This window comes from Anomaloglossus baeobatrachus, chromosome 1, assembly GCF_048569485.1.
Source record: "Anomaloglossus baeobatrachus isolate aAnoBae1 chromosome 1, aAnoBae1.hap1, whole genome shotgun sequence".
NCBI classification, from domain to species: Eukaryota; Metazoa; Chordata; class Amphibia; order Anura; family Aromobatidae; genus Anomaloglossus; species Anomaloglossus baeobatrachus.
The window spans coordinates 54,669,018-54,683,280 of NC_134353.1; the positions used below are offsets into that span (position 1 = coordinate 54,669,018).

Here is a 14,263-nt window from a genome sequence, read left to right on the forward strand (position 1 = left end):
GCGCTCCATTGGGAGACCCAGACGATTGGGTGTATAGCACTGCCTCCGGAGGCCACACAAAGCATTACACTAAAAAGTGTAAGGCCCCTCCCCTTCTGGCTATACACCCCCAGTGGGATCACTGGCTCACCAGTTTTCTGCTTTGTGCGAAGGAGGTCAGACATCCACGCATAGCTCCACTGTTTAGTCAGCAGTAGCTGCTGACTATGTCGGATGGAAGAAAAGAGGGCCCATATAGGGCCCCCAGCATGCTCCCTTCTTACCCCACTTGTGGTCTGTAAGGTTGAGGTACCCATTGCGGGTACGGAGGCTGGAGCCCACATGCTGTTTTCCTTCCCCATCCCCCTGAGGGGCTCTGAGGAAGTGGGATCTTACCGGCCCCCAAGCCCTGAGCCCGGGCTCCATCCACAGACCCAGTGAACCTGCTGGATACGGAGCTGGGTACCGTTCAGGGACAAGGCCCTGCAACTTTCAGGTACTCTGTGTCCCCGTACAGGCAGGCACGCACACGCCAGACTTGCTGGGTGTGTTAGTGCGCCGGGGACAGTAGTGCTTTACGCTGGGGTTTTGTGTCACAGCAGCTTAGCTGTGTGACTTCATGTGCTGGGAACTACCGCGCTGGCCACTCTCGGAGCGGCGGCGCGGCTGGGACTTGTAGTGCGCCGGGGACTTAGCGCCGACCGCGCTTTTACGGCGGCGGCGCTTATAAATTTAGTCCCCGGCTTTTGCGGCCTAGCTCCGCTTCGTTCCCGCCCCCTCCCTGTCGATCAGGGAAGGGGAGAGACGCTGTACGTTTACTCAGCGCCGAGGGCTGGAGCCTTATTTACATGCTCCAGCCCTCTCACTAGGCACAGTGGGACGCAGGTTTCCCGCTTTTGGTCTGGCACGCCCAGGGCCCGCCCCCCCCTCCACAGGACGCCGGCAGCCATTCCTGCATGCAGTCTGGCTGGAGGACGGACACAGGCTCTGGGAGACCCAGACTAGGGATTTCTGGCGACCACACACCCGCGTTTAGCGGGCGGTAAGCAGCACATTAGTGCTGGCCCCACTTAGTGCCACAGTGTTGTATTGGTGTAATTTTTCCTGTACCAGATATATATATATATATATATATACTGCACTGTACGGTCGCTTCTTGGCTGGACACCCTATATTGCTCTGGGGAGACAACAACATGTCATCCACAAAACGCAAGGGTGCCAAGGCACGGGCTGTATACACTGCTTGTACAGCATGTGGGGCTAATCTACCAGCAGGCTCCAACGACTCTCATTGTGTGCAATGTTCAGTCCCAGTGGCACTTCGTCAGCCAGAGCCTATTGTGGTGGTAGCCCAGGCAGAGACGCCTGTGAACCCTGCCCCGGTGACGGGGACAGAATTTGCAGTCTTTGCTGATAAAATGTCTGTGACTATGACAAAAATCCTGGAGACCTTGCAGTCCAGGCCAGTTGCTCAGACCATGGACACTGCTGTGCCTATGTTCCCCGGTCCCCCTCAGTTGGAACTAATCCGTACTTCACGGGGGTCCCAGGCATCACAGGCTGAGGGCTCTGACTCCGATGACAGTCCCAGCCCGCCTAAGCGAGCTCGCTGGGAGAGACCCTCCACGTCATCACGTGGGTCAGGGTCTCAGCGAGAAGGGTCTCTATATGATGAGACAGAGGTGGGTGATCAGGGGTCTAGCCCTGACACCGCACTCAATTTGGATACGCCAGATGGTGACGCCATGGTAAATGACCTTATTGCGGCCATCAATAGGCTGTTGGATATTTCTCCCCCAGCCCCTTCAGCAGAGGAGGCAGCTGCCCAGCAGGAGAAATTCCATTTCCTGTATCCCAAGCGTAAATTGAGTACTTTTCTGGACCACTCTGACTTCAGAGCGTCCATCCAGAAACACCATGCTTATCCGGACAAGCGTTTTTCCAAACGTCTTAAGGATACACGTTATCCCTTTCCCCCTGACGTGGTCAAACGCTGGACCCAGTGTCCAAAAGTGGACCCTCCAATATCCAGGCTGGCAGCTAGATCCATAGTTGCAGTGGAGGATGGGGCTTCACTTAAAGATGGCAATGACAGACAGATGGACCTCTGGTTGAAATCTGTCTATGAAGCTATTGGCGCGTCGTTTGCTCCAGCGTTCGCGGCCGTGTGGGCGCTCCAAGCTATTTCAGCTGGTTTGGCACAGGTGGACTCTTTCATACGTCCAGCAGTGCCGCAAGTGGCGTCCTTAACTACGCAAATGACTGCGTTTGCGACCTACGCTATTAATGCGGTACTGGACTCTACGAGCCGTACCGCAATGGCATCCGCCAACTCTGTAGTTTTGCGCAGAGCCTTGTGGTTAAAAGAATGGAAAGCAGATTCTGCTTCTAAAAAATGTTTAACCAGCTTGCCATTATCTGGAGACAGACTTTTTGGTGAGCAATTGGCGGAAATCATTAAACAGTCCAAAGGTAAGGACTCTTCCTTACCCCAGCCCAGATCAAGCAAACCTCAACAGAGGAAGTGGCAGTCAAAGTTTCGGTCCTTTCGAGGCTCGGGCAAGCCCCAATTCTCCTCGTCCAAAGGGACTCAGAAAGAGCAAAGGAGCTCTGATTCCTGGCGGGCTCACTCACGCCCCAAGAAAGCAACCGGAGGTACCGCTTCCAAGGCGGCTGCCTCATGACTTTCGGCCGCCTCCCTCCGCATCCTCGGTCGGTGGCAGGCTCTCCCGCTTTTGCGACATTTGGCTGCCACAGGTCAAAGACCGGTGGGTAACAGACATTTTGTCTCACGGGTACAGGATAGAGTTCAGTTCTCATCCTCCGCCTCGGTTCTTCAGAACTTCCCCACATCCCGACCGAGCAGATGCCCTTCTGCAGGCGGTGAATTCTCTAAGAGCAGAAGGAGTGGTGGTCCCTGTTCCTCTTCGGGAACAAGGACAAGGTTTCTACTCCAATCTCTTTGTGGTGCCAAAAAAGGACGGCTCATTCCGTCCTGTTCTGGACCTGAAACTGCTCAACAAGCATGTGAACGCCAGGCGGTTCCGGATGGAATCCCTCCGCTCAGTCATTGCCTCAATGTCTCAAGGAGATTTCCTAGCATCAATAGACATCAAAGATGCTTATCTCCACGTGCCGATTGCTACAGAGCACCAACGCTTTCTACGCTTCGTGATAGGAGACGACCATCTTCAGTTCGTAGCTCTGCCATTTGGTTTGGCGACAGCCCCACGGGTGTTCACCAAGGTCATGGCGGCAGTGGTAGCAGTCTTGCACTCTCAGGGACACTCTGTGATCCCTTACTTGGACGATCTACTTGTCAAGGCACCCTCTCAGGAGGCATGCCAACTCAGCCTGAATGTTGCACTGGAGACTCTCCAGACGTTCGGGTGGATCATCAACTTCTCAAAGTCAAATCTGTCACCGACCCAATCACTAACGTATCTTGGCATGGAGTTTCATACTCTATCAGCGATAGTGAAGCTTCCGCTGGACAAGCAGCGGTCACTACAGACTGGGGTGCAGGCTCTCCTTCAAAGTCAGTCGCACTCCTTAAGACGCCTCATGCACTTCCTCGGGAAGATGGTGGCGGCAATGGAGGCGGTTCCATTTGCGCAGTTTCATCTGCGCCCACTTCAATGGGACATTCTCCGCCAATGGGACGGGAAGTCAACATCCCTGGACAGGAAAGTCTCCCTTTCCCAGACAGCCAAAGACTCTCTGCTGTGGTGGCTTCTTCCCACCTCATTATCACAGGGAAGATCCTTCCTACCACCGTCCTGGGCGGTGGTCACGACGGACGCGAGTCTGTCAGGGTGGGGAGCAGTTTTTCTCCACCACAGGGCTCAGGGTACGTGGACTCAGCAGGAGTCCACCCTTCAGATCAATGTTCTGGAGATCAGAGCAGTGTATCTTGCCCTACTAGCCTTCCAGCAGTGGCTGGAAGGAAGGCAGATCCGAATTCAGTCGGACAACTCCACAGCGGTGGCATACATCAACCACCAAGGGGGGACACGCAGTCGGCAAGCCTTCCAGGAAGTCCGGAGGATTCTGATGTGGGTGGAAGCCACGGCCTCCACCATATCAGCAGTTCACATCCCCGGCGTAGAAAACTGGGAAGCAGACTTCCTCAGTCGCCAGGGCATGGACGCAGGGGAATGGTCCCTTCACCCGGACGTGTTTCAGGAAATCTGTCGCCGCTGGGGAAGGCCGGACGTCGACCTAATGGCGTCCCGGCACAACAACAAGGTCCCAACCTTCATGGCACGGTCTCGCGATCACAGAGCTCTGGCGGCAGACGCCTTAGTGCAAGATTGGTCGCAGTTCCGGCTCCCTTATGTGTTTCCACCTCTGGCACTCTTGCCCAGAGTGCTACGAAAGATCAGATCCGACTGCAGCCGCGTCATACTCGTCGCCCCAGACTGGCCAAGGAGGGCGTGGTATCCGGATCTGTGGCATCTCACGGTCGGCCAACCATGGGCACTACCAGACCGACCAGACTTACTGTCCCAAGGGCCGTTTTTCCATCGGAATTCTGCGGCCCTGAACCTGACTGTGTGGCCATTGAGTCCTGGATCCTAGCGTCTTCAGGATTATCTCAAGGGGTCGTTGCCACCATGAGACAGGCTAGGAAGCCCACGTCCGCTAAGATCTACCACAGAACGTGGAGGATATTCTTATCCTGGTGCTCTGCTCAGGGAGTGCCTCCCTGGCCATTTGCATTGCCTACCTTTCTTTCTTTCCTGCAATCTGGGTTAGAAAAAGGTCTGTCGCTCGGCTCCCTTAAAGGGCAAGTCTCGGCGCTATCCGTCTTTTTTCAGAAGCGTCTAGCACGACTTTCTAAGGTGCGCACGTTCCTGCAGGGGGTTTGTCATATCGTACCCCCGTACAAGCGACCGTTAGATCCATGGGATCTGAACAGGGTGCTAGTTGCCCTCCAGAAGCCGCCCTTCGAGCCTCTGAGGGAGGTTTCACTTGCTAGACTATCACAGAAAGTGGCCTTTCTGGTAGCGATCACATCTCTTCGGAGAGTGTCTGAGCTAGCAGCGCTGTCATCCAAGGCTCCCTTCCTGGTCTTCCACCAGGACAAGGTAGTGCTGCGCCCCATTCAGGAGTTTCTCCCGAAGGTGGTATCCTCTTTTCATCTTAATCAGGATATCTCTTTGCCTTCTTTTTGTCCTCATGCAGTTCATCGGTATGAGAAGGATTTACATTTGTTAGATCTGGTGAGAGCACTCAGAATCTACATTTCCCGCACGGCGCCCCTGCGTCGTTCGGATGCACTCTTTGTCCTTGTCGCTGGTAAGCGCAAGGGGTCGCAGGCTTCTAAGGCCACCCTGGCTCGATGGATCAAAGAACCAATTCTTGAAGCCTACCGTTCTGCTGGGCTTCCGGTTCCGTCAGGGCTGAAGGCCCATTCTACCAGAGCCGTGGGTGCGTCCTGGGCATTGCGTCACCAGGCTACGGCTCAACAGGTGTGCCAGGCAGCTACCTGGTCGAGTCTGCACACTTTCACCAAACATTATCAGGTGCATACCTACGCTTCGGCGGACGCCAGCCTAGGTAGAAGAGTCCTGCAGGCGGCAGTTGCCTCCCCGTAGGGGAGGGCTGTCTTCGCAGCTCTAACTTGAGGTATTCTTTACCCACCCAGGGACAGCTTTTGGACGTCCCAATCGTCTGGGTCTCCCAATGGAGCGCTGAAGAAGAAGGGAATTTTGTTACTTACCGTAAATTCCTTTTCTTCTAGCTCCTATTGGGAGACCCAGCACCCGCCCTGTTGTCCTTCGGGATTTTTGGTTGTTTTTCGGGTACACATGTTGTTCATGTTGAACGGTTTTCAGTTCTCCGACGTTACTTCGGAGTGAATTTGTTTAAACCAGTTATTGGCTTTCCTCCTTCTTGCTTTTGCACTAAAACTGGTGAGCCAGTGATCCCACTGGGGGTGTATAGCCAGAAGGGGAGGGGCCTTACACTTTTTAGTGTAATGCTTTGTGTGGCCTCCGGAGGCAGTGCTATACACCCAATCGTCTGGGTCTCCCAATAGGAGCTAGAAGAAAAGGAATTTACGGTAAGTAACAAAATTCCCTTCTTCTTTGTCGCTCCATTGGGAGACCCAGACAATTGGGTGTATAGCTTCTGCCTCCGGAGGCCACACAAAGTTATTACACTTTAAAAAGTGTAACCCCTCCCCTCTGCTATACACCCTCCCGTGCATCACGGGCCCATCAGTTTTATGCTTTGTGTTGAAGGAGGCACACATTCACGCAAGCTCCACATTTTAGTCAGCAGCAGCTGCTGACTTTATCGGATGGAAGAAAAGAGGGCCCCTCACAGGGCCCCCGGCATGCTCCCTTCTCACCCCACTTGGGTCGGCGGTGCTGTTAAGGTTGAGGTACCCATTGCGGGTACACAGGCTGGAGCCACATGCCGTTTTCCTTCCCCATCCCTTAGGGGCTCTGGGAGAAGTGGGATCCTAGCCGGTCACCAGGCACTGGGACCGGGCTCCCTCCGCAGCCCCTGTGGGATCCTGACGGACAGGAGTCTGGATGTCATCAGGGACAGGCCCTGCTTCTTTGAGGTACTCTGTGTCCCCTTGGGGACGGCGAATAGAGCGCCTGTGGATCGGACACTGCAGCAGCTGCGCTGTGTTTGGGGCCGCCGGGACTACCGCGCCGACCGTGCCTGTTTGCCGGCCGCGCTTATAACTCGAGTCCCCGGCTTTTGCGGCCTAGTACCGCATATTCCCGCCCCCGGGCCTGCCAGTCAGGGGCAAGTAATATAAGACTATATGGTGTGCACTCAGCTATAAGTGAATTTGGAGGTGCTAGTGAGTGGACCAAGGTCCAGACTATCATATATACTGTAGACACTGCACTCTCTACTCAAAAGGAGTATAAAAAGACCAACAAATTTGTTTTTTCAAAAAAATTTTTTGTATTTTTATTTTTTAGTGGTTTGTCAATACTATAAGTAGAAGAGAAAAATATAATACATATGGTGGGACGTTTCGGCCTTAACATCGGCCTTCTTCACGCCGTATTACACTGCAGAAAAGGCAAAATAAGGTAGAATCAACACACGAAAACACGCTATTTACATATATTTACATTTATACATTAGAAAAAAGAATAGAATTTCTATCTCAGCGAAGAGAATTTTTCCATGTCAACATTAAATCCCTGGACATATGAGGTGCAACATTACATAATAGGTTACTATAGAAATAACATGTAAAAACCAGGCAAAAAGCGACAGTAGTAAAGTTAAAAATAGAGATGAGAGATAAATATATATGCCACTTACCTCCATAGGGAAGAGGGAACTAGTTTCCAATAGGTGAAAGGAGTGAATGCAAGAAGGAATAGAATAGAGGGAACACTCTGGAAATTGTTTTTTTCTATTGGTCACAGAAAGCAATTCCTGTAAATAAAGGTAAAGGATTGAGTATGTAGCAGACCAACATATAGGGTAATAAGGACCCCTGATGGGGATATGTACATCTGGATTAGATTACCTGATAGGAAAAGTATCTCAGGGTGCGTCTGCTTTGGCGAGATCTAATAAGTATGCCCGTGGAGTATTTGGGATTGTGGTCCCTGTAGTATAGAATGAAGAATCATAATGGGTATTTTTTCAGAAAAGGTTTAAAAGAGTGTCTATGGGGCATGTTGTGGATAAATTAACTACCTCGTAGTACTGTATATCCTTATTTCAATAATATTGAGAATAATGCAGAACCTTGTTCCGGATAAGCTATTCTTAAATACAACACCACGCTGTTTGTCCTATAGAGAAAGGGACGTATATAATCAACCAGTCACTGGAGCCATGATACGGGTTATCTAGCAGCACAAATACCTTTTTGGATTCCACAAATAAGTTGTAGTTACTTGTTTGCCCTGTGTTGATCCTTACAGAATGTGGCTCCTTGAAAGAGATGTGAGTTGAGCATACTTAGGAATATTGTACATATGTGCGGTCATCAGTGTACAATGTAAAGCAATGGTACCTCGGAGCAGTCTAGATTATTGGTCACCACTTGTTGCAGGGAGTAGTTAACCAGCAGAAGCTTGCTGTAATCTAGGAGAGGTAATATGTGTCAGGGTTGAGAACAAGTGTCAGGTCATGTAATGAAGCTGCTCAGCATAGTAAGCGTTACCTGTGTTATCCTTATACAGAAGGTATGTAAAGGGGAGTGTTGAGTGTCCCTCTATGAGATAAAAAGACGAAATTAAATCATTATATACAGGGTGCTCCCGGGTGGAGGGGTGTGGGGTCGCATCATACCTTATGGACGCCGTCTTCCCAGACTGTGGCTGCTGCAATGAGGGACTGCGCTCTCCGGCTATTTACTTCCGAAATCCGGAAGTGACGTCAGACGCCGGCGCATGCGCAGTAGCGCTATGCGTTCGTATTAGTGTGAATAAGGTACCGTTAGGTATGTAATAGAGACACAGGCGCCTGCGCAGTTGTTGATTTTTGATACTTAGGGGAATGACTGTACTGGGAAGACGTTTTCATAGTATGTAGATGTTTGTAACAGTAGACAGAGAGGATGAAAGATAGGTAGAGGATGAGAATGGAGAAATAATTGACCTTGTGCAAAACGGTGTGTGGGAATCCCACTGTAGATGGTACATATACACAATAAATAGTAAGCGGACATGAGTATATATATGTATAAACATTATGAACAGAGGCACAATATAACCCTATTATAGCATAAGTAGTATATCACAATGGTTAAAAGCCATATAACGTTAGTCGTTTGACCTAAAGGAGAAGAAATGTTAATGCATATAGTATAAGGGTCCCAATATACTACTAGGTGCGTAACAGTATAGGGTCCGTTACATCGATGATATTTTTTGCATATGGCAGGGTGATACTACAAGCCTCTCTTCCTTCGATAACTACATTAATGGTATATGGCCGTGGTATCAGTGGCAGATGGCTCATCGCTCAAAGATGCCACTGACAGGCAAATAGAGCTCCTGATGAAATCCATCTATGAAGCCATAGGTGCGTCTTTTGCTCCAGCATTTGCAGCCGTGTGGGCGCTCCAAGCTATCTCAGCTTGTTTGTCTGAGATTAAGGCGGTCACACGCACCGCTACTCCGCAGGTCGTGTCTTTGACTTCTCAGGCGTCGGCTTTTTCGTCCTACGCCATGAACGCGGTCCTCGACTCGGTGAGCCGTACAGCGGTAGCATCCGCCAATTCGGTGGCAGTCCGCAGGGCCATGTGGCTACGCGAATGGAAGGCAGACTCTGCTTCCAAGAAGTTCTTAACCGGTTTGCCATTTTCCGGCGACCGCTTGTTTGGCGAGCAATTGGACGAAATTATCAAGCAATCCAAGGGAAAGGACTCGTCCTTACCCCAGTCTAAACCGAACAGACCTCAGCAGCGAAAGATTCAATCGAGGTTTCGGTCCTTTCGGCCCTCAGCCAGGTCCCAATCCTCCACGTCCAACAGATCACAGAAGGGCCAGAGCAACTCTTCCGCATGGCGGTCTAAGTCACGTCCTAAAAAGACCGCCGGAGGAACCGCCCCCAAGGCGGCCTCCTCATGACTTTCGGTCTCCACAAACCGCATCCTCGGTCGGTGGCAGGCTCTTCCGCTTTTGCGACGCCTGGTGGCCACATGTCCAAGACCGATGGGTGAGAGACATTCTGTCTCACGGTTACAGGATAGAGCTCAGTTCTCGTCCTCCGACTCGTTTCTTCAGAACATCTCCGCCCCCCGAGCGAGCCGATGCACTTTTTCAGGCGGTAAACACTCTGAAGGCAGAAGGAGTGGTGATTCCCGTTCCACCTCAGGAACATGGTCACGGATTCTACTCCAACTTGTTCGTGGTGCCAAAAAAGGACGGATCATTCCGTCCCGTTCTAGACCTCAAGCTGCTCAACAAGCATGTGAGCACCAGAAGGTTTCGGATGGAATCTCTCCGCTCTGTCATCGCCTCGATGTCACAAGGAGACTTCCTAGCATCAGTCGACATCAAAGATGCTTATCTCCATGTGCCAATCGCTCCCGAGCATCACCGCTTCCTGCGTTTCGCCATCGGGGACGAACACCTTCAGTTCGTGGCACTGCCTTTCGGTCTGGCGACAGCCCCACGGGTCTTCACCAAGGTCATGGCAGCAGTGGTGGCGGTCTTACGAGAAGTTCAGCGGATTCTGCTGTGGGCGGAAGCCACAGCCTCCACCATCTCCGCAGTTCACATCCCGGGCGTAGAAAACTGGGAAGCAGATTTTCTCAGTCGCCAGGGCATGGATGCAGGGGAATGGTCTCTTCACCCGGACGTGTTTCGGGAGATCTGTTGCCGCTGGGGAACGCCGGACGTCGATCTAATGGCGTCTCGGCACAACAACAAAGTCCCGGCATTCATGGCTCGGTCCAAGGATCACAGAGCTCTGGCGGCAGACGCGTTAGTTCAGGACTGGTCGCAGTTTCAACTGCCTTATGTATTTCCTCCTCTGGCACTGCTGCCCAGAGTATTACGCAAGATCAGGTCCGACTGCAGTCGCGCCATCCTCGTCGCTCCAGACTGGCCGAGGAGATCGTGGTACCCGGATCTGTGGCACCTCACGGTGGGCCAACCGTGGGCACTCCCAGACCGACCAGACTTGCTGTCTCAAGGGCCATTTTTCCATCTGAATTCCTCTGCCCTCAACCTGACTGTGTGGCCATTGAGTCCTGGCTCCTAGCGTCATCAGGGTTATCTCAAGATGTCATTGCCACCATGAGACAGGTCAGGAAACCAACGTCCGCCAAGACCTACCACAGGACTTGGAGGATCTTCTTATCCTGGTGCTCTGATCAGGGTTTCACTCCCTGGCCGTTTGCCTTGCCCACTTTTCTTTCTTTCCTTCAATCCGGATTGGACAAGGGCTTGTCTCTCGGCTCTCTCAAGGGACAAGTATCGGCGCTTTCCGTGTTTTTTCAAAAGCGTCTAGCCAGGCTTCCGCAGGTCCGTACGTTCCTGCAGGGAGTTTGCCACATAGTCCCACCTTACAAGCGTCCGCTAGAACCCTGGGATCTTAACAGAGTGCTGACGGCTCTCCAGAAGCCACCTTTCGAGCCGATGCGGGATGTCTCTCTATCTCGCCTTTCGCAGAAGGTGGCCTTCCTAGTGGCAGTCACATCACTTCGGAGAGTGTCTGAGCTAGCAGCGCTGTCATGCAAAGCCCCCTTCCTGGTGTTTCATCAGGATAAGGTGGTTCTGCGTCCTGTCCCGGAATTTCTCCCTAAGGTGGTATCCCCTTTTCATCTCAATCAGGATATCGCCTTACCTTCTTTTTGCCCTCATCCAGTTCACCAATGTGAAAAGGATTTGCACTTGTTAAATCTTGTGAGAGCACTCAGGCTCTACATTTCACGCACGGCGCCCTTGCGCCGTTCTGATGCGCTTTTTGTCCTTGTCGCTGGACAGCGTAAGGGGTCGCAAGCTTCCAAGTCAACCTTGGCTAGGTGGATCAAGGAACCGATTCTTGAAGCCTACCGTTCGTCTGGGCTTCCGCTTCCTTCAGGGCTGAAAGCCCATTCTACCAGAGCTGTAGGTGCGTCCTGGGCATTGCGGCACCAGGCTACGGCTCAGCAGGTGTGTCAGGCAGCTACGTGGTCGAGTCTGCACACTTTTACAAAACACTATCAGGTGCATGCCTATGCTTCGGCAGACGCCAGCCTAGGTAGGTAAGTCCTTCAGGCGGCAGTGGCCCACCTGTAAGAAGGGACCGTTGTTTCGGCTCTTTTTTATCGAGGTATTCTTTTACCCACCCAGGGATTGCTTTTGGACATCCCAATTGTCTGGGTCTCCCAATGGAGCGACAAAGAAGAAGGGAATTTTGTTTACTTACCGTAAATTCCTTTTCTTCTAGCTCCTATTGGGAGACCCAGCACCCGCCCCTGTTCCCTTCGGGCTGTTGTTCTTTTGTGTACACATGTTCATGTTCAATTGTTCTTTGGTTCATGGTTTTCAGTTCTCCGAACATCCTTCGGATTGAATTTACCCTAGACCAATTTATAAGTTTCCTCCTTCCTGCTTTGGCACCAAAACTGATGGGCCCGTGATGCACGGGAGGGTGTATAGGCAGAGGGGAGGGGTTACACTTTTTAAAGTGTAATAACTTTGTGTGGCCTCCGGAGGCAGAAGCTATACACCCAATTGTCTGGGTCTCCCAATAGGAGCTAGAAGAAAAGGAATTTACGGTAAGTAAACAAAATTCCCTTCTTTTTTCTCATGAAGTCTTTTGGGAATGTGTTGTAGTGTGGGATCGCTATAGTGATGTGACATTGGGGGCAGTATTATAGTAGTTATATTCTTGTACATAGGGGGCAGTATTATAATAGTTATATTCTTGTAGATAGAGGCAGTATTATAGTAGTTATATTCTTGTACATAGGGGGCAGTATTATAGTAGTTATATTCTTGTACATAGGCGCAGTATTATAGTAGTTATATTCTTGTACATAGGGCGCAGTATTATAGTAGTTATATTCTTGTACATAGGGGCAGTATTATAGTAGTTATATTCTTGTACATAGGGGCAGTATTATAGTAGTTATATTCTTGTACATAGCGGGCAGTATTATAGTAGTTATATTCTTGTACATAGAGGCAGTATTATAGTAGTTATATTCTTGTACATAGGAGCAGTATTATAGTAGTTATATTCTTGTACATAGGAGCAGTATTATAGTAGTTATATTCTTGTACATAGGGGCAGTATTATAGTAGTTATATTCTTGTACATAGGGGGCAGTATTATAGTAGTTATATTCTTGTACATAGGGGGCAGTATTATAGTAGTTATATTCTTGTACATAGAGGCAGTATTATAGTAGGTATATTCTTGTACATAGGCGCAGTATTATAGTAGTTATATTCTTGTACATAGGGGCAGTATTATAGTAGGTATATTCTTGTACATAGAGGCAGTATTATAGTAGGTATATTCTTGTACATAGGCGCAGTATTATAGTAGTTATATTCTTGTACATAGGAGCAGTATTATAGTAGTTATATTCTTGTACATAGGGGCAGTATTATAGTAGTTATATTCTTGTACATAGGGGGCAGTATTATGGTAGTTATATTCTTGTACATAGAGGCAGTATTATAGTAGTTATATTCTTGTACATAGGGGCAGTATTATAGTAGGTATATTCTTGTACATAGAGGCAGTATTATAGTAGGTATATTTTTGTACATAGGGGCAGTATTATAGTAGTTATATTCTTGTACATAGGAGCAGTATTATAGTAGTTATATTCTTGTACATAGGGGCAGTATTATAGTAGTTATATTCTTGTATATAGGGAGCAGTATTATAGTAGTTATATTCTTGTATATAGGGAGCAGTATTATACTAGATATATTCTTGTACATAGGAGCAGTATTATAGTAGTTGTATTCTTGTACATAGGGGCAGTATTATAGTAGTTATATTCTTGTACATAGGGGGCAGTATTATAGTAGTTATATTCTTGTACATAGGAGCAGTATTATAGTAGTTATATTCTTGTACATAGGAGCAGTATTATAGTAGTTATATTCTTGTACATAGGGGGCAGTATTATAGTAGTTATATTCTTGTACATAAAGGCAGTATTATAGTAGTTATATTCTTGTACATAGGAGCAGTATTATAGTGGTTATATTCTTGTACATAGGAGCAGTATTATAGTAGTTATATTCTTGTACATAGGGGGCAGTATTATAGTAGTTATATCCTTGTATATAGGGAGCAGTATTATAGTAGTTATATTCTTGTACATAGGAGAAGTATTATAGTAGTTATATTCTTGTACATAGGGGCAGTATTATAGTAGTTATATTCTTGTACATAGGGGGCAGTATTATAGTAGTTATATTCTTGTACATAGGGGCAGTATTATAGTAGGTATATTCTTGTACATAGGGGGCAGTATTATAGTAGGTATATTCTTGTACATAGGGGGCAGTATTATAGTAGTTATATTCTTGTACATAGGGGCAGTATTATAGTAGTTATATTCTTGTACATAGGGGGCAGTATTATAGTAGTTATATTCTTGTACATAGAGGCAGTATTATAGTAGTTATATTCTTGTACATAGGAGCAGTATTATAGTGGTTATATTCTTGTACATAGGGGGCAGTATTATAGTAGTTATATCCTTGTATATAGGGAGCAGTATTATAGTAGTTATATTCTTGTACATAGGAGCAGTATTATAGTAGTTATATTCTTGTACATAGAGGCAGTATTATAGTAGTTATATTCTTGTACATAGGGGGCAG

General features: G+C 48.8%; 1 protein-coding gene across 1 annotated transcript in view; it reads left to right on the forward strand.

The window, feature by feature from the left end:
• The window catches only part of POLR1A (RNA polymerase I subunit A), a 155,288-nt gene that overhangs the window by 98,817 nt on the left and 42,208 nt on the right, over window positions 1-14,263 (forward strand). The window contains exon 22 of the mRNA XM_075332180.1: window positions 7,898-7,919. Within this exon, the coding sequence (XP_075188295.1) occupies window positions 7,898-7,919 (22 nt within the window). The remainder of the gene's footprint in view (window positions 1-7,897; window positions 7,920-14,263) is intronic.